Here is a 25,591-nt window from a genome sequence, read left to right as displayed (position 1 = left end):
ATATACTACACAAAAGAATTTAAGGGTAAAAAATTTATAACCAAATAAGTTTCAGAGTGTATTAGATTGATGATGTAAACTACACCAAATTTTTTATTTATTGTTCCATATTTACAAAAACCCACAAATAAACGTCACTGTATACAAGAAAGTCACATGACATGCTGTCAAAGTTGAAGGTTGTCAAACATGGATTTTACACATTAGAACATTCGTTTAATAGTGTGTGAATCCACCCCTGGCGCGAATACACTCGACACATCGTTGCCTCATGCTGTTGATCAGACGTCTGAAGAACTCTTGGGGAATGGCCTGCCACTCTGCCATAAGAAGTTGACCCAGATCATGAAGGTTGGCCGGAGGGGCATGGTTATCCCTAACTCTCCTGCCTAATTCGTCCCAGGCGTTCTCTATTGGGGCCAAGTCAGGCGAATATGCTGGCCAATCCATCCTGGCGATACCTTGTTGTCTGAGAAAGTCCGTTACCACGCTGGCGCGGTGGGGTCTGACATTGTCATCCTGCAGAACTGCCCCGCCGCCAATCTGCTGAAGGCCTGGGAGAACCAATGGCCGGATAATCTCATTCAGATAGCGGATTCCATTCAGACTGCCATCCACCACATAGAGGGGGGTTCTGTGGTGGATAGAGATGCCGCCCCACACCATGACGCTGCCACCACCGATCCGGTGACATTGTCTAACGTCAACGTCAGCGAAGCGCTCCCCAGGACGTCTGTAGACACGAACCCGACCGTCGTTAACTGGAGACTAAACCTGGACTCATCAGTGAACATCACTCGACCCCACTGAACACGTTGCCACCGCAGATGAAGCGTGCACCAGTGATGTCTGGCCGTTCTGTGACGTGGTAGGAGTGGTGGTCGAACAGCCTGGCGACGGCAGCGTAGATTATTGGCTCTCAGACGATTGCGTATGGTTTGATCAGACACTCGAGTTCCAGTCGCAGTCCGCAGATTGCCACGTAATCGGCGTGCAGTGGTTGTGCGTTGATGTAGAGCCATATTGGTGATGTAGCGGTCCTCTCTATTTGTAGTGCTTCGGGGTCTTCCCGAACGTGGACGATTTCGAACAGAATTCGTTGCTTGGTACCGTTGCCACAGTCGGCCAACGACACTCTGACTGACACCAAGTCTCAGAGCAACATTTCTTTGCGTATTACCATCCTGAAGCCAAGCAATAGCCCTTCCTCGATCTTCGATAGTCAGTTGAAGTCGTACCATTGTCGAATTTGGAGTGTGCACCGTACTCGAACGCAAGCTCCAATTATACGGAAATTCAGCATTGGGAACATGGAATACACGTGCAAAGCGTGCAAATGAAGCGCTTTGTGAAAAAGCAAGTTATGGGCACTTAGCAGACCTTTCGCTTTCGCACTAATTTACGTGCAAATGTAAGCATGTTTTTGCCATTAGAACTAGTCGACAGTGTCAATGACAGTGGATTTTAATTCATTTATGGGTTGCTTAGACCCACTTTCGTCAAAATGGAACAATACCATGCGTGAAATTATGGTCTAGCTAATATAATTGACATTCAGAAAATAATGTCGAAAATATCGTCTGACCCTTAAATTCTTTTGAGAAGTATATAATGGGTTTTGACTCTGAAGGAATAGGAAAACACTGTCAATATATTTATAATTATTTTTGGAAAGAAATATTAATGGCGTGGGGAACATATCTTAAAACATGCAAATCAAACTCCGTGTTTGAAGAGATATTATCAGAATATATTTGGAATAACAATGAAATAAAAATAAATGGAAATTCACTATTCTATAGAGATTGGTTCGAAGGAGGGATAAAATTTATTAATGATTTATTTCAAGATAGAGGTAAATTTTTAACATATACTCTGTCAAAAAAGAAACGCATAGGCGAAATATTCATGGAATTATTTCTTTAATACAAAGTGCCATAAGTTCGTTATTTATGATCGTATCACAGTAACATTTGACATGAGTATGTGACAATGTTTTTGCCATGGACTGACGGCAGTAGAGGCGTTTTCATCACCAAACAGCGTCACATGAGGGCGCTGAAATCAGTACATTGTGTGGCTACCAGCAGCAGCCATCACTGCGCAACATAGACTGAATGAGTCTCTAAATCCGGGCATGTGGAATCCTAGCCCATTCTTCCTGCAGTGCATGTGACAGTTGCGGAAGCGTCTGAGGCTCCCGGTCACGCTGGCGTACACGTCTGTCTAGTTCGTCCCACAGATGTTCAGTGGGGTTGAGATCTGGCGATCTTGGTGGCCATGGCAGCACATTAATGTTCTCATTATGTAGGAAATCCATTGTTACAAGTGCCGTATATGGCCTGGCATTATCCTGCTGAAAGAGTTCTCTCTGTCGATCCAAAATGGGAAGCATGTGACGGCGAAGAATGTCATTCCGGTAGCGTACAGCTGTCAGGTTGCCTTGTACGAACAGAAGTTCACTTCTGCCGGTGTATGAGATGGCTCCTTACATCATGGCACTCCCTCCACCGAATCTGTCAACTTGGGCGACGCAGTTGTTGGCAAAACGTTCATTGCGGCATCTGTAAACACATTGTCGTCCATCACGTCACCCTTACTACCAATCCCACTGTCGCCACTACTACCGCCGCCATCACCCCAACTGCCGTCACCACTGTTAAGCCCACAAAACACTGATATGTAAGTAAAAAAAAAAAAAATCCTATTGGGGACTTAAAAAGGGTATCAGTTTATTCTAGTTGTTCATGAATGCGAATTTTATTTTGTATTAAACTGTACATTTAAAATGTTCTAACAAATTAGTTTCTTATATTGTCAGTCTAATATTTACAAAATTTAAAAAACAAATTTATGTTTTTTGGCCTCCATGTTGGTTTTGTTTTGAGAATGTTTTGTCTTTACATCTCCCCCCCCCCCCCCCCCCCCCCCCCCCGCCGGAAATTAACAAAAACATGTTGAAGCACAATATACAGTACAACTCTTCTTTTTTTAAGTGTTTTTTAAACCAACAACACAACAAAACCACAACTACATACAGTGTGTGCCTGTAGAGGGTTTTCACGTTTTTCTCTACATAGTGTTGAATTAACCCCATCTGATACCAAACCGCCTGTTTAAATTGTGTAGAGATGTCACTAAACAAATATTCTTTAAAAAAAAACAAAAAAAAACATTATTGTTGTGAGATTAAATGATCAATTAATAAAACTATTATAAAATACAAACAATGCAAATTTTATCACTTTTAATTCATAGCACTGAAAATGATTGATATATATATATACATACATACATACATATATATATATATAATGCTACACGTACATATTATTTGACAGTTTCATTCATGTGGTAATTTAATTCACATAGCTAAGTAGTGAACAAACATTGCAAACGAATTACACGCATAAAAGAATCAAACACTATTAATACAAGTTTTGCTATTTTTTTATCTCATGCTTTTGTGAATGTTTATTACAAAATGCTAGCTATAATCATCTTAAAGTGGTATTCTCAGAGATGCAATTGACATATTTCATTATTTTTATATATGTGTAAATAACTACAAATTAATTTATTCCACATATAACATATGAAAATATATGTGCTGCCACTGGGTAAATTCTGTCTTCCTCAAGAATACTAGGTAAAAATACTACACAAAAAAAAAAACAACTAGAAAGTAAACAGAAAACCAAGTCACATATGTATCCATCAAGTCAGCAGCAATATTTTTTTCTATCAAAGAATTATGTGGAAATATGTACTGAATAATTCTAAACATCATACTCTTAATCTATAACTCATCTTAAGTAGTTTTTCCAATTACAGTATTGTTTTTTAATCTAATAAATTAAATTATTCAATTTTATAATGGCATTAATTTTGTATGAACTTTTGTTGGAAGTTGTTATCTTCACATTTCAAAACAAATACTGAGAAGCAAACAGTATGCAACTTTGATGGTGGTCCTTTAAAACAAATTACTAATCAGAGTAAACAACAGAAATAAACAGAAATAAATTTGTATCAATAACAAGCATAAATTATTATATTTATTAACAGATTAGTCAGCTCCTTATTAACAAACAACACATATAAAACGCATACTGGAATTGCACCATACATTACTACAGGCAGAATTTTAATGAATTTACCCAACACAACATACAGCATGTAACTACATTGATTATTATACAAGTTTGTGTATCATATGAAATTTATGAAACAAGTTTGGAAATTATTTCCAAAATTATATAATATGAAGTTTAATATATATTAAACACTTTTTTCACAAAACAAGTTTCATAAATGTCATAATACATGCAAATTTGATTTAATTTCATTGAATGATGGAGTAAAAACAAAACAAAACAAAAGTTTAAAAAAAAAAAATCTCACAGATCTGATACACTGCAATGATGTAGCCGTCAGATTATGCGATATAATTTGTATTGGTTTAATGCTAAACAGTTCCGTGTGCAGCAAGATAATATTCAAATAACGGATTTATTCATTAAACCAATATGCAAATAAGTGGAATCAATTGTATATGCATATTGGAACGCATTACACTAACTGGAATGAATGAATGGAAAGGCATGAAGCACATTAAGTTATGTCATCATATTTACAGGCCTCTGAACATTGCGAGAACGATCGTTTCGTTCGCGTGTTGCTCGCACAAATCTAATTTTGTGTAACCTCTTTTTTGTTCACATGGATATAATGGGTTACACAAAAAGGAAATGGGTTACCTGGATTTATTTCTGCGTAACCGATGAATGGGTCACGCAGATTTTCAAACCTCAGAGGCCTGTATTTATATATTTACATACAAGCAGCAATCCAGGATTTTAATATATTAGCAAAAATATGTTATACAAATTTCCCACATATTAGTTAATAACAACTATAAAATTTCTTGTAACTTGAAAAATATGTCTACAAAATTCATTTGTATTTGGTTGCAGATCCAACAGTGAACCCAGTGGAAAGTGGAGACAATGAAAAATATTTTAAATGGACGAATCCCAGTTTATACTCATTATAACTTCTTCTTTTTTTTTTACCAATATTGCTCTTTTTAATTATTAGTCCCCTAAAGGTCCAACCTCCGTCTTTCTGTCTCTCCCACATAGGGTTTTCTCAATGCCTCAAGATATAGACCTGAAATTTTGGTATAGCTTTATCATGTTCTGTTAAATCAAATTCAACTTTCATGACAATTGTCCCCAGAGTTATGTCCCTTCAACTTGAAAGGAAGTGCTGGGCCCAGTAGAAGACATGTATTAATTTAGCAGTACTTCCAGAATGCTTGTTAAAATGCCTGTCTAGTTATCGTGCTTGTAACAGCTCAAACAGTTTGTATGTAACTCTTTCTTTTTCAATCAGCTGCCTAACAAAATTTGAAATACATGTAGTTTGGTGACATGGAAGGAAGGAAGGAAATGTTTTATTTAACGACACACTCAACACATTTTATTTACGGTTATATGTCGTCAGACATATGGCTAAGGACCACACAGATATTGAGAAAGGAAACCCGCTGTCGCCACTTCATGGGCTACTCTTTTCGATTAGCAGCAAGGGGCCTTTTATATGCACCATCCCACAGACAGGGTAGTACATACCACGGCCTTTGATATACCAGTCGTGGTGCACTGGCTGGAACGAGAGATAGCCCAATGGGCCCACTAACGGGGATCGATCCCACACCGGCCGTGCATCGAGCGAGCGCTTTACTACTGGGCTACATCCCGCCCCAGGAATCCCAAACATAATATTGATTAAGAAAATTACGCGACACACAGGTATGCGATACCTATTTAAAATAAACTCTGAAATGATTTTTCAAAAGCTGAAACCTCTCACTAGACCTAAATAAGAGTAATTTTTCAGAATATCAGGGCTCGGCTGAGCAGAAAAATGTCCGCTAGACTGGTTTATGCGCTTCACTTTTAACCAAATGGCCATGTCGAGAACCAATCAAATAGTTCACAAAACGTTCACTGGGTGGAATTAGCCTGATCAAATTTAAGCTATGTGTCCAATTTTGAAAATGGTATACATACATAAATGCAGATGCAGATACACGTGGTGTGTGTTTGTTTCCATCTACACATCCGGTCGGCAAAATCTTATCCTTAGTTGTACGCCGGGCCGCATTCCGCCATGGACAAATAGACAGTCATTTCATTGTGTGGAATTCACATATGATCAATTGGATACACAACTTTAGTCTACCTTGAGAATATTATTTCACCCTAAATAACTGAAATCAGATACAAAGTTGAAGTCAGAAGAAAAAAAGCTGAAATCATTAAAAAAAAAAAAAAAAAAAAAAAAAAAAAAAAACCCCCACAAAAACCCCCCAGCTTAAACTGAAAAAAAAGAAGCTGAAATCAGATAAAACGATGAAATCGGAAAAAAGAAAAGAAAAAGAAGAGCTGAAATCAGATAAAAAGCTGAAAAATCCCCCACCTTCCTTACCCTCCATCCCCCTTACCCTCCACCCCCGATAACTTGTGATTAGATCTACTCACGGTCTCTTTAAAACACTAAGCTAAAGGGAGAGGGAGGGATTCCACCCACCTGGGACCACTGTGGGATCTGCCACTGAATCACCATTATGTACTCCAGGGAATTATTTACGAGATATTTTTCAAACAAATGTATTCATGCTTAGACCTCGATGGAAACATCTAGTGCTGCCTTAACGTGTGGACGAATATTAGATATCATCACATGATGTCACGCGTCTCAAGCATCAGTGATTAGAGGGGAACCGCTACCCCGCTCCAATTCTGATGATAATGCATTGCTTCCCAACCCTAGCTGAAAATCAAATTAATATACAGGTGCACCCTCCTCCCATTAATGTCATCATCCAACGCCTATGTATGTATTCAGATATTTAATCAGTGAGATGGATTGTCAAAGTCTTTAGAAGCAGCGGGGGTTAGTGGGGAACTGCCACCCCCACCCACCACCACCCTCCAATTCTGAAGATAATGCACTGCCTCCCAACCCCAGCTGAAAATCAAATTAATATATGATACAGCTGCACCTTTCTCCCATCAATGTCATCATCCGACGCATATGTATTAAGATATTTCATCAGTGACATGGATTATCATAGTTATCCCACATCATTCAGTGATTATGAGAATTTAACATGCAAAACCAATCCATCTTCTGATATTTGATCAGCGAGATGGAATATCATAATTATTCTACTTCATGCAGTTATTATGAGAATGTATGATGTAAAAAAAAACAATCCATCTTCCGATACCTATGCATTCAGATATCTGATCAGCGAGATGGAATATCATAATTATTCCACTTCATGCAGTTATTATGAGAATTTAATATGCATGATGTAAAAACAATCTATGGATTTTTGAGCTTATCCCACATCATATGGACAGTGATCATCCGAATTTAATATGCACAACATTTAAAAACAATCCTTGGATTTGATGCTTAGCAAGCAATCCTCAAACGAAACAGAAACAAACGGATAAATATACCAGACTATGTCCTGCGTAACCACAACAAAATACTTTATGCAAATATTTAACTGTCATTAGACACAATATATGATACTATAAAATATTAAATATTTTTGTTTTGTTTCCTCAGATTTTCACAGCTACAACAATCATTTCATTTCAACTTATTTTCATGCTTATAATCAATTAAGGTACAAGCATGCTGTCCTGGGCACACCTCAGCTATCTGGCCTGTCTGTCCAGGACACAATGAAGTACTGGTCAAATTTTTACAAATACACAATGTACCTGTTCAACATATTAAGTATACTAATAACAAATAGCAAAACCTCTGAAAACCGGACACTCTGTAAACTGGAATTCCCTCAAAACTGGCTGTTTTTCACAAACTGTTTTCAAATATCTGTACGAAACAGAACCTCTCTGAACTGGACACCCCTTAAAACTAGACCTGTACTTGGTCTGTTGGGTGTCCGCTTTAGAGGGGTTTTACTGTAATTTTCTCAAATACAATGTTTCGTATAAAATTACAACACATGAAGTACGTATTGTTGTTACTTTCTCAAATACAATGTTTCATATAAAATTACAACACATGAAGTACGTATTGATGTTACTTTCTCAAATACAATGTTTCATATAAAATTACAACACATAAAGTACTTTTTGATCTTACTTTCTCAAACACAATGTTCATATAAAATTACAACATATGAATTACTTATTTGTCTTACTATCTCAAATACAACATAAAATATATCTCTCTTTTTTAATCAAGTATTGGTACAATATATTAAAGCACCATATTGGTCTTACACATAAAACACAACACATAAATGATCTGTCTTATTTCTTCAAGTATCAGCACTGGTGTAGCCAGGATTTTATATTGGGGGGGGAGGGGGAGGGGGGGACCAACCCACACTATGTATGTATGATTTCATAAAATTTAATACAGTAAAAAAAAAAAAAAATCGATGGGGGGCATGGACCCCATGCCCTCCCCCCTTCCCCTCACTACGACACTGAGTATCAGTACAACTTATTGACTGGTACTGGTCTTATTTATTCAAATACAACAAATAAAGTGGTTATTTTATTTTCTCAAGTACAACATATAAAAAGGTATAATTTTCCTCTTTTTTTTAAATAAACCACAAATATAGATCTTACATGTATGTTATTTACTATTACATTTTCCTCAAGTACAACATATCGCATACTGGTTGTATTTTCTCAAGTACAACATATCGCATACTGGTTGTATTTTCTCAAGTACAAAATATAAAGATCTCGTCTTACTTACTCAGGTGTAATACTGTATTTGACCGGGAATAAGCCCATGTTCGTGGTTACTAGCTGATAATGAGTTGGTTCTCCCCTCCTGGGTTTATTCCTGGTTAAATACGGTATTACTAATATAACATATTTGTCATTTTTTCAAATGATACATACATTACTCAATTTTCTTTTCACAAGGACAACATACATAATGCATGTCCAACACATTGATCTTCATGTCTCAGTACAATATAAAGCATTTATCATTTTAACATGTAAACAACATATATAAAGTATTTGTCTTTTTTTTTTCAAACCAACATAACATTTTAGTCTAAATTTAAAAACTTACAGCATATGAAGTATCACTATCAGATGTATTTTCTCAAGTACATGTACAACATAAAATCCCTGACAATAAGTTTATTTTCTCAATATAGCACAATTATTATTTAACTACCATACTTCATTATGTCGGTGCAGTTGGGAAAAACTACAAATATTACAAATAATTGTTTTTGTCAATACACTCTAAAAAGCACAAACCTCTCAAAACCAGACCTTCTGTAAACTGGAATTGCCTCAAAATCGGATGTTTTTCATGGCCCCTTTTTAAAAATGAGTACTGAACTTAACCTCTCTAAACCAGATATACCTTAGAACCAAACTTTGTTTCTTGGTCCCAAAGGTGTCCAGTTTAGAGGGGGTTTCGCTGTACATTAATTAGGCCTACATACATGTAAGAGTTTGTTAACAATGAAGTACCATTCTTGACTTTATTCACATTAATTAGGCCTACATACGTGTAAGAGTTTGTTAACAATGAAGTACCATTCTCGACTTTATTCACATTAATTAGGCCTACATACCTGTAAGAGTTTGTTAACAATGAAGTACCATTCTCGACTTTATTCACATTAATTAGGCCTACACACGTGTAAGAGTTTGTTAACAATGAAGTACCATTCTCGACTTTATTCACATTAATTAGGTCTACATACATGTAAGAGTTTGTTAACAATGAAGTACCATTCTCGACTTTATTCACATTAATTAGGCCTACATAGGTGTAAGAGTTTGTTAACAATGAAGTACCATTCTCGACTTTATTCACATTAATTAGGCCTACACACATGTAAGAGTTTGTTAACAATGAAGTACCATTCTCGACTTTATTCACATTAATTAGGCCTACACACGTGTAAGAGTTTGTTAACAATGAAGTACCATTCTCGACTTTATTCACATTAATTAGGCCTACACACGTGTAAGAGTTTGTTAACAATGAAGTACCATTCTCGACTTTATTCACATTAATTAGGCCTACACACATGTAAGTTTGTTAACAATGAAGTACCATTCTCGACTTTATTCACATTAATTAGGTCTACACACGTGTAAGAGTTTGTTAACAATGAAGTACCATTCTCGACTTTATTCACATTAATTAGGCCTACACACATGTAAGAGTTTGTTAACAATGAAGTACCATTCTCGACTTTATTCACATGGTCTACATACATGTAAGAGTTTGTTAACAATGAAGTACCATTCTCGACTTTATTCACATTAATTAGGTCTACACACGTGTAAGAGTTTGTTAACAATGAAGTACCATTCTCGACTTTATTCACATTAATTAGGCCTACACACATGTAAGAGTTTGTTAACAATGAAGTACCATTCTCGACTTTATTCACATTAATTAGGTCTACACACGTGTAAGAGTTTGTTAACAATGAAGTACCATTCTCGACTTTATTCACATTAATTAGGCCTACACACATGTAAGAGTTTGTTAACAATGAAGTACCATTCTTGACTTTATTCACATTAATTAGGCCTACATACGTGTAAGAGTTTGTTAACAATGAAGTACCATTCTTGACTTTATTCACATTAATTAGGCCTACACACGTGTAAGAGTTTGTTAACAATGAAGTACCATTCTCGACTTTATTCACATCAATTAGGCCTACATACGTGTAAGAGTTTGTTAACAATGAAGTACCATTCTCGACTTTATTCACATTAATTAGGTCTACATACGTGTAAGAGTTACCATTCTCGACTTTATTCACATTAATTAGGTCTACATACGTGTAAGAGTTAACAATGAAGTACCATTCTCGACTTTATTCACATTAATTAGGTCTACATACGTGTAAGAGTTAACAATGAAGTACCATTCTCGACTTTATTCACATTAATTAGGCCTACATACGTGTAAGAGTTTGTTAACAATGAAGTACCATTCTCGACTTTATTCACATTAATTAGGTCTACATACGTGTAAGAGTTAACAATGAAGTACCATTCTCGACTTTATTCACATTAATTAGGCCTACATACGTGTAAGAGTTTGTTAACAATGAAGTACCATTCTCGACTTTATTCACATTAATTAGGCCTACACACGTGTAAGAGTTTGTTAACAATGAAGTACCATTCTCGACTTTATTCACATTAATTAGGCCTACACACATGTAACAGTTAACAATGAAGTACCATTCTCGACTTTATTCACATTAATTAGGCCTACACACGTGTAAGAGTCTGTTAACAATGAAGTACCATTCTCGACTTTATTCACATTTGGAAGGACCTTAAAAAAAACATGGGTGTTTCCGGTTTCCCGACCTACCCTAATTTTATGTAGTGACCCTGAAATGTTTTGAAGGGGGGAAAACAAAATCATGATCCCCGATTTTTTGCAATCAACACACTAGATTTGGAACACCTTGGCCGATTACCGTTTCTCAGTTTGATTCGATTTATACAAAAGAAGTTCCTACCTACATGTACATGTATCTATCCTATTTTTTTCCAAGGATAAAACCTGAAGTATCATTCCTGACCTATTTCGATGCCTAAAAAAGCACAATGCCATACATATTGTATATACAACATTATACATGTAAGTAATTAGTATATTCATGCAAGTAATTAGTATTTTCATGTAAGTAATTCGTATTTTCACAGTTTTGTCTGTTGGCACAGCCAAGTACATGTAAGTACATGTATAAAAAAATAATAAAAAAAACATATAATTTTTTTTTACAAATCTAACTGGTATTTTCTCACTGAGCAACCAAAACATGCTACAACTGTCGTAATTTTTACATCTATATGGTCCCAAAAATAATAACAAATAAAAGGTACACATTTATAGCAGCAATATCTTTCATACCCGTGTAGCCTAATAAATGCAAGTGTTTGTATAATTATCTAAATGTATTAGTTATTGTGTTAAGGTGACCTATGTAGCTCTGTGGTATAGCATTCGTCTCAGGTGCAGCAGCCAGGGATTTATCAAGCCTGGCTTTCTTTGAAACATTCATTTATTTGCCTCAAGTGCAGTGGACTGTAGGATAGACTGCCGTCAATGGACCTGTTGGGTTTTCTCCTGTTTTAACCACGGTACTGGCTACTATATAGTGAAACCTCTCAAAACTGGACCCACTGTAAAACTGGTCTCCCCTAAAAACCAAACTGGACCCACTAAAACTGGTCTCCCCTAAAAACCAGACATTTTTCATGGTCCCTTTTAAAAATCAATACAGAACTTAACCTCTCTAAACAGGTTATCCTTTAAAACTGGACAGTTTATTGGTCCAGAGTATGTCCGGTTTAGAGGGTTTCACTGTACTTGTTGTTCTGAATTAGAATGCTTTTATGAGAGAGCCTCCCCCACCCCAAGGCATACAAGTCACATACATAAGCCAAACACGATTTGGGTGGGTGGTGGTGGTTGAGGGGAGAGAAGAAAGCCTAGTTATTTAAATGCAAAACTGTCTGAAGCCAGCACTGCCAAACAAATACAATATATAACAAGTACATGTACATTAAATTTTACGATCAGCACTAAGTAACATGGAGATTGGCACATCAAGACTCAGTACAACTGAAATTGGATCTTACTGCACCTACTCAGTACAACTGAAATTGGATCTTACTGGCCCTATACATTGGAATTTTTAATTAGCAGATCTAATCACATCTGAACGTCAAAACCGTAAAACATGATCAGGGTCGTATCTCTGCACAATGCAGTCGAATGGGCATTTAGCAAAATATTGCTCAATTCTATGAATCTCTATCTATTGCCTCGTCTATAGAAGGACAGTCTATCCCGTGGAGATCCTTTACTGGAGATTTCATCCTTCTTGCACCGCCACAAAGAGTACTGCAACTCCCAGACTAGTTTACTAAATCAAAACTAGCACCAGACAGAGCTGACTGGAATAAGTACAGTGATAGCCCATGTCTAGATAAGCTTTTGATTTGAGCAATTAACCCACTGCTGGCATATCCATTCTACTAGTTAAGCAAATGTAGCATATTTCAAATGACTTCATCATCAAAGACAACTTAAACATGAACCAACATTGATTAATGTCAGATCTATTGACGGATCCATCCAAGGCCATGTGGGCAGTAAGATTTAATTTCAATTATCACAGTATCTACAGTACAAGACATGGAGATTGGCACACTGATACACAGGTACTTATTACTTAAGAGTTATAAATAATACAAAACTGGTACAAAACTAGCAAATCATTTACTCCTAATGTTGTTGAAATCCAATATAAAACCATCAAATCATCTACTCATTACATTTTTAAGATCCAATATAAAAACCATCAAATCATTTACTCACAGGATTGTTGAGGTCAAATACATCAGTGTCAATTCAATTTTCTCACAAGATCGTTAAGGTCAAATACATCAGTGTCAATTCAATTTTCTCACAAGATCGTTAAGGTCAAATACATCAGTGTCAATTCAATTTTCTCACAAGATCGTTAAGGTCAAATACATCAGTGTCAATTCAATTTTCTCACAAGCAGGGTTTCTGCCAGTGTAAAACGGGTATGGTGCCATACCCAAAACATTTTGCGGATTTAATTTTTTGAGTTAACTTTTTGACAAAATTAATTACTCTTATCATTACTGTATGATTTTCCTAAACCTAACCTTGAATGTAAACCATATTCTTTCTTTCATACCCCCTGTTGACTGCGGTTTCATTCAATTCTATAGCGCCATACCCAAAAATGTCTTTCTGGCAGAAACACTGACAAGATTGTTAAGATCAAATACATCAGTGTCAATTCAATTTAGTCACAAATGTTGAGGTCAAATAATTATATCACTGTCAATTGAAGTTACTCACAAGACTGTTGATGTCAAATACACCAGCGTCAATTCAATTTACTCACAAGACTGTTGATGTGAAATACACGACTGTCAACACTGTTTATTTACAGTATTGTTATTGATGATAAATAAATTACAATCAACTCGTTTACTCACAATGGTGTTGAGGTCAGATACATCCTTGTTAACACTTTATTTACAATGTTACAGGGACTATCCTTAGTTTGTTGCCATAGTAACATATTAACGAAATACTGATATTTTAGATCACTACAATTACATAATAACATACTTTCTTTTGTATAAACAAGGTCATTGTTCTTGTGCTAATGTTCGCAGGACCCCAAAATCGATTTTAGCTTTGAATAATGTTTTATGTATGAAAAAAATAAATATTACGAAGTATAAATGAAAAATCACTGCTACAAACATTAGCACTAGATAAACAAACACATTGGATATACAGACACTGGAATATTAAACAAGAAAATGTATTTGATATTTTAGTCGCCAAAACGACTTTGCTAGTCGGAAACACCTAATAATGGATGGACATTCAGGACAGTCCCAGACTCGGAATAAATTACTGTCGACAATTTACTCAAGACTGTCATTTACTCACTATACAAAAAGTCTCATACAAAAGTGCAGGTACAAAAAAAAACACAAAAAAAGCCCCGTCAATTGGTATACTCACAATGTTGATGTTACTGGGTGCAAACTATGCACCAGCACCGATGGCTTAAAGGTGCTATGTCAAAGTTGCAATAGTGGTTGTTCCCGCCAAAAATATTTATTAATTTTTGCATTGAAACATAAAATTTATACCTTCAGCTATATGCCTATAAAAAATTACAACTAAATAAGTCTATTTACTAGTATAACAAAAATTATTTTAGGGATGAATCTTGAATGTCACTGTTTTATGCATACACATTCAACACACACAATATTTAGCCACAAATAATTTGGAAAACCCGCCTTGTCAACCAATACAAGACTTTAAAAAATATATTATTCTTGAGTTAATTATGGAAAGATTATGTGTGGGATCGATTAATTTGTAGTTATTTATTATAAGTGTGAAAATATTGTAGTTTCAACTTTGACATAGGACCTTTAAGATTGTTCAGGTTATAAATACATCAATGTCAAATGGTACACTCAAAATGTTGACACAGGACCTTTAAGATTGTTCAGGTTATAAATACATCAATATCAAATGGTACACTCAAAATGTTGACACAGGACCTTTAAGATTGTTCAGGTTATAAATACATTAATGTCAAATGGTACACTCACAATGTTGACACAGGACCTTTAAGATTGTTCAGGTTATAAATACATCAATATCAAATGGTACACTCAAAATGTTGACACAGGACCTTTAAGATTGTTCAGGTTATAAATACATTAATGTCAAATGGTACACTCACAATGTTGACACAGGACCTTTAAGATTGTTCAGGTTATAAATACATCAATATCAAATGGTACACTCACAATGTTGACATAGGACCTTTAAGATTGTTCAGGTTATAAATACATCAATATCAAATGGTACACTCAAAATGTTGACACAGGACCTTTAAGATTGTTCAGGTTATAAATACATTAATGTCAAATGGTACACTCACAATGTTGACACAGGACCTTTAAGATTGTTCAGGTTATAAATACATTAATGTCAAATGGTACACTCAAAATGTTGACACAGGACCTTTAAGATTGTTCAGGTTATAAATACATTAATGTCAAATGGTACACTCACAATGTTGACACAAGACCTTTAAGATTGTTCAGGTTATAAATACAAATGGTACACTCACAACGTTGTTGATGTTACTGGGTGCAGACCATGCACCAGCACCGAAGGTTTAAGATTTTTGGTCAGCAAATCTAAATCGGACAAGTACCTCGCAGAATCGGCCGGGTCGGTCGGGGGTTTGGGGAGATAGAAGAATGACACGGCAGTATGGCTAGAATTGGCAATGATCAGTTCGTTCATGGCCTTCACGAACTCCTCGGGGACTCGGTTATAGTCGCACATGTGCGAGCCGTCGTAGTCGAAGTCGAGGTTCGGACTGGCTAGATACTCCTGCAGGTGATCCCATGAGACGATCTGGATCTTGGCGATGATCCTCAGCTGTCGTAGGAACATGTCCAGCTTTTGCTCCCTCTGTATGGTGTTGTCAGTCCGAGCGTTGACACAGAGGAACACGCGGAGCGTGGTTTTGCTCTTCCAGCCGGGGACCATGTTGAGGATACAGGCCAGCTGCAGGAGGAAGAGACATGTGTTGTCGAAGAAGCTGCCGGTCTCGGGACGGAAAAGATTCACCGGCCAGACGTCGATGTACGAGCTGACGTTGGAGTCGAAAATCTCATTCTTGTCTAAAGTGGAGAAGTGGCGAAACAGAGCGACGTTCTTGCCCATCTTCAGGATATCTCGGATCATTCCCACATACTCTAGACTCGTGACCTGTTTCTGTTCTCCTGAAGATCGAGGCCCTTCGAAAAAATGTTCGATTTTGTCGAAATTAATGGTGGCTTTCTGCCAAGCTAAGAATTTCCGCCTGCGTAGTTTCGTCGTGGCCAGCGTATCAATAGGGACGGAGCTGTCGAAGAACCCCATGCACACCGTGTTGGGCTTCATCCCGCCGATACCGGACAGCCAGACCAGGTGATGCAGACCTTCACTGACCGTGTTGGCGAGGGTGACCTCTGCGAAGGCCTTGATCTTGAGGTGGTCGATCAGACTGAGCCAGTGACTCTGGACCTCGGTGACCGGGTCGATGTCGTGGTCGCCCAGCTTCCCAAGCTTGACGTGGCCGATCACATAGAGCCCGCTCTTCTTGATGTCATTGATGAAGTCCATCAGCTGACAGCAGTGTCGCGGGTGGGCGACCATCAGCAGGATCTGCGGCCGCCAGTACTTCACGTGAGATTTGCGCTGGTCCAGCATCAACAGGTATTTACGGACCTAGAACAAAAGGAAAAGAATGTTTTTTTAACGACACCTCAGGATATTGATCATGTTTTACACATGGTTCACTAATGGGGCTTAAGAGAAATTGACAGCCTAAATGGGGAAGAAACATCTACATCCCGTCCCTTACCCACTGGTGAAATACCGGGCTGAGGAAAAAGCAGGAAATGGGTAGATACATCTTCCCTCCCCCGCTTAATCAACTGGTGAAAGATGCTGGTCAGCTATACCAGTTCCCTTATGCAACTCGTGAAAGATGACAGCCTGGCTAATAAAGTATTAGAGATGTGGACAGGGTCAATCATGGTTTAGGACTCTAGCTGATGGATCCCCAGGACATGGACAGAGTAAATCAGGGTTTAGGATAGAGTAAATCAGGGTTTAGGACTGTACCTGGTGGAAGATGAGAGTCTGGCTGATGGACAGAGTAAATCAGGGTTTAGGACTCTACCTGGTGGAAGATGAGGGCCTGACTGATGGACAGAGTAAATGAGGGTTTAGGACTGTACCTAATACAAGATGAGGGCCTGGCTGATGGACAGAGTAAATGAGGGTTTAGGACTGTACCTAATACAAGATGAGGGCCTGACTGATGGACAGAGTAAATGAGGGTTTAGGACTGTACCTGGTGGAAGATGAGAGTCTGGCTGATGGACAGAGTAAATCAGGGTTTAGGACTCTACCTGGTGGAAGATGAGGGCCTGGCTGATGGACAGAGTAAATCAGGGTTTAGGACTGTACCTGGTGGAAGATGAGAGTCTGGCTGATGGACAGAGTAAATCAGGGTTTAGGACTCTACCTGGTGGAAAATGAGGGCCTGGGTGGTGGACAGAGTAAATCAGGGTTTAAGACTGTACCTGGTGGAAGATGAGTGCCTGGCTGATGGATCCCCAGGACATGGGCAGCGAGCGGAAGTGGAGCATGATGACCAGCAGCAGCATGAGGAAGAGGGCGACTGATGTGTAGATGGCGCTGATCAGGAAGCACATCACGAGGCAGCCAATCAGAGCAAGGGTGCACGTGTACCACGTGAAGTACTGGAATGTCGGCCTGCAACAGAACAAGGGTAAAATATAAGATTTATCGTCCAGTTTAAATGTAGGACTTCATCACCAGTGTTTCTAAATATGGAAAATATAAACTGAGTCTATGTTAGTCAGCATTTGTTGAGGCTCTGCCAAGACAGATATCGATTAACTAGACGAGATTGATATTTTATACAGTGAAACCCCTCTAAACCGGACACCCCTAGGACCAAGTAAAAAGTCTGGTTTTAAGAGGTATCCGTTTTAGAGAGGTTCTTTTTTTAACAGATATTTAAAAAGGGACCATGAAAAACATCCGTTTTTGAGGGAATTCCGGTTTACAGAGGGTCCGGTTTTGAGAGGTTTCACTGTATATTAAAAAACATGAGCAGCAAATTCTATTTATCCTATAACATTTCTAAAATAATATTTTCATTTGATATTTAGTAAATCACAGTACTAAAGTCTATTCCATCAATAATATGACGTCATCACGATTAGCACAAATTAGTCAAATAATTAGTTTGACTTCACACATTTTAATTAAATCTTGTGAGAATGTTATGCTCAGGTATACAGGTCTTGATGGTTTGTAAACAAATGACCCACTGACAGCAACACATTATTATCTAGAGACCTTGCAAATTTGCATTTACCTTAAATTTGCACACCATTATTACACAGGTTAATACACTAAATTATCACATGGGTTTATGACATGGATATCATGGGTAAGTTATAGAATGAATGAAAATACTAACTGGAGTAAAAATACAACTGCTACTAAAAATTTACAGTTTGGTATTCCGCCAATTATTAATTAGAAAACAGGTTAAAAAACAGTTTTCAAATCAGTTTATTTTTAGATCATTTCACTTCAGCTGCCCTTTTCCTTTGCAGGGCTAGAACTTAAGAATTTTTTAAAAACGGAACACAGATGACAATTTTGAATGTGTGTACAGCAATTTTTTAATAAGTAACTTTTGCAGCAAATAAATATGACTGAAAGGTTATTTTGTTGCATGTAGACATATCTCAAATGTACACGTTAAATACTGGAAGATAATGTAGACCAGATGTATTCAATTTCTGTCTTTGTTGATTTTTACCGATGGCAGTAGTTTTTATTCAGTGGAACAAAAGTGCCATCGGTGATGCTCCCAACCAACGACAATTTATATTTCAACCATGGCAATTGCCATCGGTGCCATCGTTAAATTCGAGCCCTGCCTTGGAGTATCTATAGAATGATGTGTTCTTTCGCTCATGTACAAATTAGTGCTTCAACTGTAGCTGAGGTGGGAGGTAGCCCAGTGATGTAAGATTAATTCATGCTATTGGGCTATTTCTCATTCCAGGATGTACTCCATAACTGGTATAACAAAGGCCATGGTATGTGCTATCCTGTCTGTGGGATGGTGCATATAAAAGATCCCTTGCTGCTAATTGAACAGAGTAGCTCATAAAGTGCTTAATCATATGTCTGACACTATATAACGATAAATCATGGGTGGGAATTGGTTAACTGTGAAAAAAGGAAATCTAGAGGGGTCCTGGAAATTCTTCAAATCCTAGGTTAAAATCTGTGCCATCTGACACATTTTGGAAGAAAAAACTATTAAAATGCGAGGAAACGCAATGTTTCATGAGAGAAAAACTGCAGATCCGAGTAGAATTCCCACACCTGATAAATAAAATGTGTTATGATGCTGTTAAATTAAACAGCAAAAAACAAAGGAGAGAAAAATACATAATAAACATAATAAGTATGTACAAGAGCAGATAAACAAATGTTATTGTCATGCCTAAGATAAAAGTAACTTGTTTTACACACGTTTTAAGGCAGACAATCTAACACAAAGAACGTAACTTGTTTTACACACGTTTCAAGGCAGACAATCTAACACAAAGAACTAACTTGTTTTACACACGTTTCAAGGCAGACAATCTAACACAAAGAACGTAACTTGTTTTACACACGTTTCAAGGCAGACAATCTAACACAAAGAACGTAACTTGTTTTACACACGTTTCAAGGCAGACAATCTAACACAAAGAACGTAACTTGTTTTACACACGTTTCAAGGCAGACAATCTAACACAAAGAACGTAACTTGTTTTACACACGTTTCAAGGCAGACAATCTAACACAAAGAAAGTAACTTGTAATAATTTTAACATAAAGTAAATACCTGAAATTTGGAGCCGATGCCAGTTCCAAGGCAAGACAAGCCAGATTCACAGACGCATATGACAACAGAAAGAAAACAGACGTAACCGGGGCGATGGCATTCAGTGATCCAATCAACAGAACGAGCTATAAATAGAATTTGTATAATTGCACTGCCAAATACAAATCAAACATACAATTAATTCACAATGTCAAAACAAACAAAAAGTTGTTTTATAAAAACAATTTAATCAGTTAATTAAATGACATAAAAAATAAATTGTAAAAAAATTGGATAATTTTCTTTTGAATTTCACCAATGGAAGATTTAAGACGTTTCATTGATTATTGGGATGTTCGAACCAGTCTACTAATATAGGGCGAAATGTCATTCAAAGAATTATTTTTTACCATTTTTAATTTAAAATGCAATTATATAAATCTCAACAGGTGCAACTGCAAACCAAGAGTCATGATACTAAGATAGTTTGTGGAAATTTAAGTAAAGCTAAATATAAAAGTTGACTGTCACAGCTGCATCAGTGAAGAACAGAAAGTACTAACCTGAACTAAAAACCAGGAAATAAGAACAGCCACATACGGATTGCCTCCCTTCGTAGTTATGGTGGCAGGTTTTAGAAACACCCCTGAGAAAAAGAAAACTTTGGATCAAATATATATTATTCAGAAGTAATTTATGTATGTGTTACTGTAACACACACAACTGAAAGAATAGTATACAAATTAATAAATGTAATATTATACAGGGGTGCAGAAATTGAAAATAGTTCACTAGACCCCTGGACCAGAACCAACTACAATCATACGTTACTAACATTCCTTGAATATAAATACATCATATCGTACTCAGTAATTTAAATCAGTTTAATTATATAATTTACACTGAAAAAAAGAAGAAAAAAGAAGAAGATATATAATATATACAACAAAAAACAACAACAAAAAACAAAACAAAAAAACACTAAAAACTCAACCAATTAAAATAATCAAAATTGTCTAAAACAGGATCTTTGATACATGTAAACAGAATTTCTTACAAAATAGTTCATCAATCCCAAGAGCCTCCAGTATTCGGGATGCGCCAATCAGATTGCCTAAAGCAGCTGACAGTGTCGCAGCAAATATTCCCATGACCACAAATGGAGGCCAACCATTAATCCGCTGGAGGAAAACGTAGTCATTGATCAGCAAATACCTGAAAGTAAAAACGGTTTTACAATGTACTTTCCAAATTAAATTCATATATAAATTTTAAGAAAGTGTGGATCGAAACACGAAACCTAATTAACTAATGTAAATACAAGATGGCAATCACTTCTAGGTCTGTTCAGTTGAAGTTCTTCATTTGAAGGAAGGAAAAGAAAGAAATGTTTTATTTAACGACGCACTCAACACATTTTATTTACGGTTATATGGCGTCAGACATATGGTTAAAGAACACACAGATATTGAGAGGAAACCCACTGTCACCACTTCATGGGCTACTCTTTTCGATTAGCAGTAACGGATCTTTTATATGCACCATCCCACAGACAGGGTAGTATATACCATGGCCTTTAATATACCAGTTGTGGTGCACTGGCTGGAACGAAAAATAGCCCAATGGGCCCACCGATGGGGATCGATCCCAAACTGACCGTGCATCAAGCAAGCGCTGTACCACTGGGCCCCTTCTTCATTTGAGTGCTCGTGATGAAAATACATGTTCAGATTTATTTGTTTAAATATACATTTAAGTTTATATTATAATAGAGCTGGGCAGTATTGAAATGTCAGGTGCGGTATCGCCATCAGTAGTTTTGGGGCGATTTACCTCGGTATCAGTACAATACTGATACTGATGATGAGTGGTATTTTTGTGTTGATTTACCTCGGTATCAGTACAATACTGATACTGATGATGAGTGGTATTTTTGTGTTGATTTACCTCGGTATCAGTACAATACTGATACTGATGATGAGTGGTATTTTTGGGTTGATTTACCTCGGTATCAGTACAATACTGATACTGATGATGAGTGGTATTTTTGGTATATTCTGCTTTAAAAGAATACCTGAGTTACATGAAGTCTCACCCGCTAATTTTATGTAAATGAAATTAAATTCCATACACAAGGCCCACATCTCTCTCTCTTTCTTCTTTTCTGCTATTTTGCGTTCATCAAATATATTGTTGGTGCTTTCCTAAATGGTGGATAACATTTTTCAACACAACATTTTTGTTATTTTGACATTTGCTTAGTATGTTAAATCGGTATTGACATGATACTAATACCAAATGGTATATACGGTATACCACCAAGCTCTATATTATAATAAAGATTTTTTGTTGATTAAAATGAAATAAAAATGTTACATTCAGTTTTGGAACTTTCAACTTCAAAACATGATCAAATTTGGGGCATGGTGCTGAATATCAGTCTGGCAACCTAGGTGATAAAAGCCTGAACTTTATGAATATGTAAGAAACAGTTAAAAAGTTAGTTTTGTTTAAGGACAATCATGGGCTACTCTTCCGATTGGCAGCAAGGGATCTTTTATTTGCGCTTCCCACAGGCAGGATAGCACAAACCATGGCCTTTGTTGAACCAGTTATGGATCACTGGTCGGTGCAAGTGGTTTACACCTACTCATTGAGCCTTGCGGAGCACTCACTCAGGGGATCCGAACCCAGTACCTACCAGCCTGTAGACCGATGGCCTGCCATGACGCCACCGAGGCCGGTCCTTCAAGGAAGGAAGGAAATATTTTATTTAACGACGCACTCAACACATTTTATTTACGGTTATATGGCATCTCAGACATACGGTTAAAGAACACACAGATATTGAGAGAGGAAACCTGCTGTCGCCACTTCATGAGCTACTCTTTTCGATTAGCAGCAAGGGATCTTTTATATGTACCACCCCATAGACAGGATAGCACATACCACAGCCTTTGATGTACCAGTCGTGGTGCACTGGCTGGAGCGAGAAATAGCCCAATGGGCCCACTGACAGAGATCGATCCCAAAACGACCGTGCATCGAGCGAGCGCTTTACCACTGGGATACATCTCGCCCCTCCCCCTTGTAAACAAGAACAACATACCTTGTACAAGATCCTCCAATGAGAACGAAGACGATGAAGTATGACCCGAAGGTGAAGGCCACAGCCGACAGAGTTCCTTTGGGTATCGATTTACTGGGGTCTTTCAGCTCACCTGTCAATCAACAAGCAGAGTAGTGTAACCATGGAGATTGTCACCGACACGTTCTTTCCAGTTTATTTTTTTAACAAACCATCAAATTAACTCGTCAATTGACAAGCAGATTAGTGTAACTATGGAGATGGTCATGGACATGTTCTTTCCAGTTTATTTTTAATTCACACATTTAAGGATTACACACATGTATCTGTTATTTCTTTTACGGTTATCAACAAACTGTGTGAATCGTGTAGCTGTTCACACATAAGTTTATGTTAACTTTGGATGATATTTTTTGGTTCGTACCCCGATGAACATAAAAAAAGTAACAGACAATCCTTATAATTATTTTAAAACATATTTACTAATAATAAGACTAAACGGTTATATTAAACAAAATTGGTTCCAAAACAATAATGCTCAGTAAGATATAGTACCCAGAGCTTCTAGAATATTTATCAAATCCACTAGCCATGGGATCAGTGATTTAAAACATTTACTAGCCACAATACAAAATTCACTAGCCCTACTTTACTTTAAGTTTTGTACAATTTTACTAAATAATAGTAATAATGGGATATGTCACCTACAAAGGGAGATAGAGCTTAAAAGCACTAACACTGGGGGTGGGGTCAGGATATTCATATTTACAAAATAGACTTAACTGCAACATTTGACTAAAAAATTCACTAGCCATTGGGCATGACAATAGTAGTTATTTACTAGCCCAACACTGAATATCACTAGCCATGGGAGTGGGGCTACCATAATCTAGAAGCCCTGTCAGGCATGACAATAGTAGTTATTTACTAGCCCAACACTGAATATCACTAGCCATGGGAATGGGGCTACCATAATCTAGAAGCCCTGTCAGGCATGACAATAGCAGTTATTTACTAGCCCAACACTGAATATCATTAGCCATGGGAGTGGGGCTACCATAATCTAGAAGCCCTGTCAGGCATGACAATAGCAGTTATTTACTAGCCCAACACTGAATATCACTAGCCATGGGAATGGGGCTACCATAATCTAGAAGCCCTGTCAGGCATGACAATAGCAGTTATTTACTAGCCCAACACTGAATATCACTAGCCATGGGAGTGGGGCTACCATAATCTAGAAGCCCTGTCAGGCATGACAATAGCAGTTATTTACTAGCCCAACACTGAATATCACTAGCCATGGGAATGGGGCTACCATAATCTAGAAGCCCTGTCAGGCATGACAATAGCAGTTATTTACTAGCCCAACACTGAATATCACTAGCCATGGGAGTGGGGCTACCATAATCTAGAAGCCCTGTCAGGCATGACAATAGTAATTATTTACTAGCCCAACACTGAATATCACTAGCCATGGGAATGGGGCTACCATAATCTAGAAGCCCTGTCAGGCATGACAATAGCAGTTATTTACTAGCCCAACACTGAATATCACTAGCCATGGGAGTGGGGCTACCATAATCTAGAAGCCCTGTCAGGCATGACAATAGCAGTTATTTACTAGCCCAACACTGAATATCACTAGCCATGGGAATGGGGCTACCATAATCTAGAAGCCCTGTCAGGCATGACAATAGCAGTTATTTACTAGCCCAACACTGAATATCACTAGCCATGGGAGTGGGGCTACCATAATCTAGAAGCCCTGTCAGGCATGACAATAGCAGTTATTTACTAGCCCAACACTGAATATCACTAGCCATGGGAATGGGGCTACCATAATCTAGAAGCCCTGTCAGGCATGACAATAGCAGTTATTTACTAGCCCAACACTGAATATCACTAGCCATGGGAGTGGGGCTACCATAATCTAGAAGCCCTGTCAGGCATGACAATAGTAATTATTTACTAGCCCAACACTGAATATCACTAGCCATGGGAATGGGGCTACCATAATCTAGAAGCCCTGTCAGGCATGACAATAGCAGTTATTTACTAGCCCAACACTGAATATCACTAGCCATGGGAGTGGGGCTACCATAATCTAGAAGCCCTGTCAGGCATGACAATAGCAGTTATTTACTAGCCCAACACTGAATATCACTAGCCATGGGAATGGGGCTACCATAATCTAGAAGCCCTGTCAGGCATGACAATAGCAGTTATTTACTAGCCCAACACTGAATATCACTAGCCATGGGAGTGGGGCTACCATAATCTAGAAGCCCTGTCAGGCATGACAATAGTAGTTATTTACTAGCCCAACACTGAATATCACTAGCCATGGGAATGGG

At 37.5% G+C, this 25,591-nt stretch overlaps 1 protein-coding gene across 2 annotated transcripts in view; it reads right to left on the bottom strand.

Annotated features, from left to right (window-relative positions):
* Positions 1-14,142: 14,142 nt before the first annotated feature.
* LOC121390068 (solute carrier family 12 member 9-like) overlaps positions 14,143-25,591 on the bottom strand; it is a 38,125-nt gene continuing 26,676 nt past the window's right edge. For both annotated transcript variants that reach the window (XM_041521779.1, XM_041521778.1), the window contains exons 7-12: positions 23,256-23,367; positions 21,204-21,361; positions 20,710-20,792; positions 20,168-20,292; positions 17,808-18,000; positions 14,143-16,944 (exon numbers count right to left, since the gene is read on the bottom strand). In XM_041521779.1, the coding sequence (XP_041377713.1) occupies positions 15,790-16,944; positions 17,808-18,000; positions 20,168-20,292; positions 20,710-20,792; positions 21,204-21,361; positions 23,256-23,367 (1,826 nt within the window). In that variant the 3' untranslated portion in view covers positions 14,143-15,789. The remainder of the gene's footprint in view (positions 16,945-17,807; positions 18,001-20,167; positions 20,293-20,709; positions 20,793-21,203; positions 21,362-23,255; positions 23,368-25,591) is intronic.

Source organism: Gigantopelta aegis, chromosome 15 (genome assembly GCF_016097555.1).
Source record: "Gigantopelta aegis isolate Gae_Host chromosome 15, Gae_host_genome, whole genome shotgun sequence".
In the NCBI taxonomy this organism is placed as follows: Eukaryota; Metazoa; Mollusca; class Gastropoda; order Neomphalida; family Peltospiridae; genus Gigantopelta; species Gigantopelta aegis.
The sequence above is the reverse complement of the archived record's forward strand: the minus strand, read 5'-3'. Positions and strand labels throughout refer to the sequence as shown.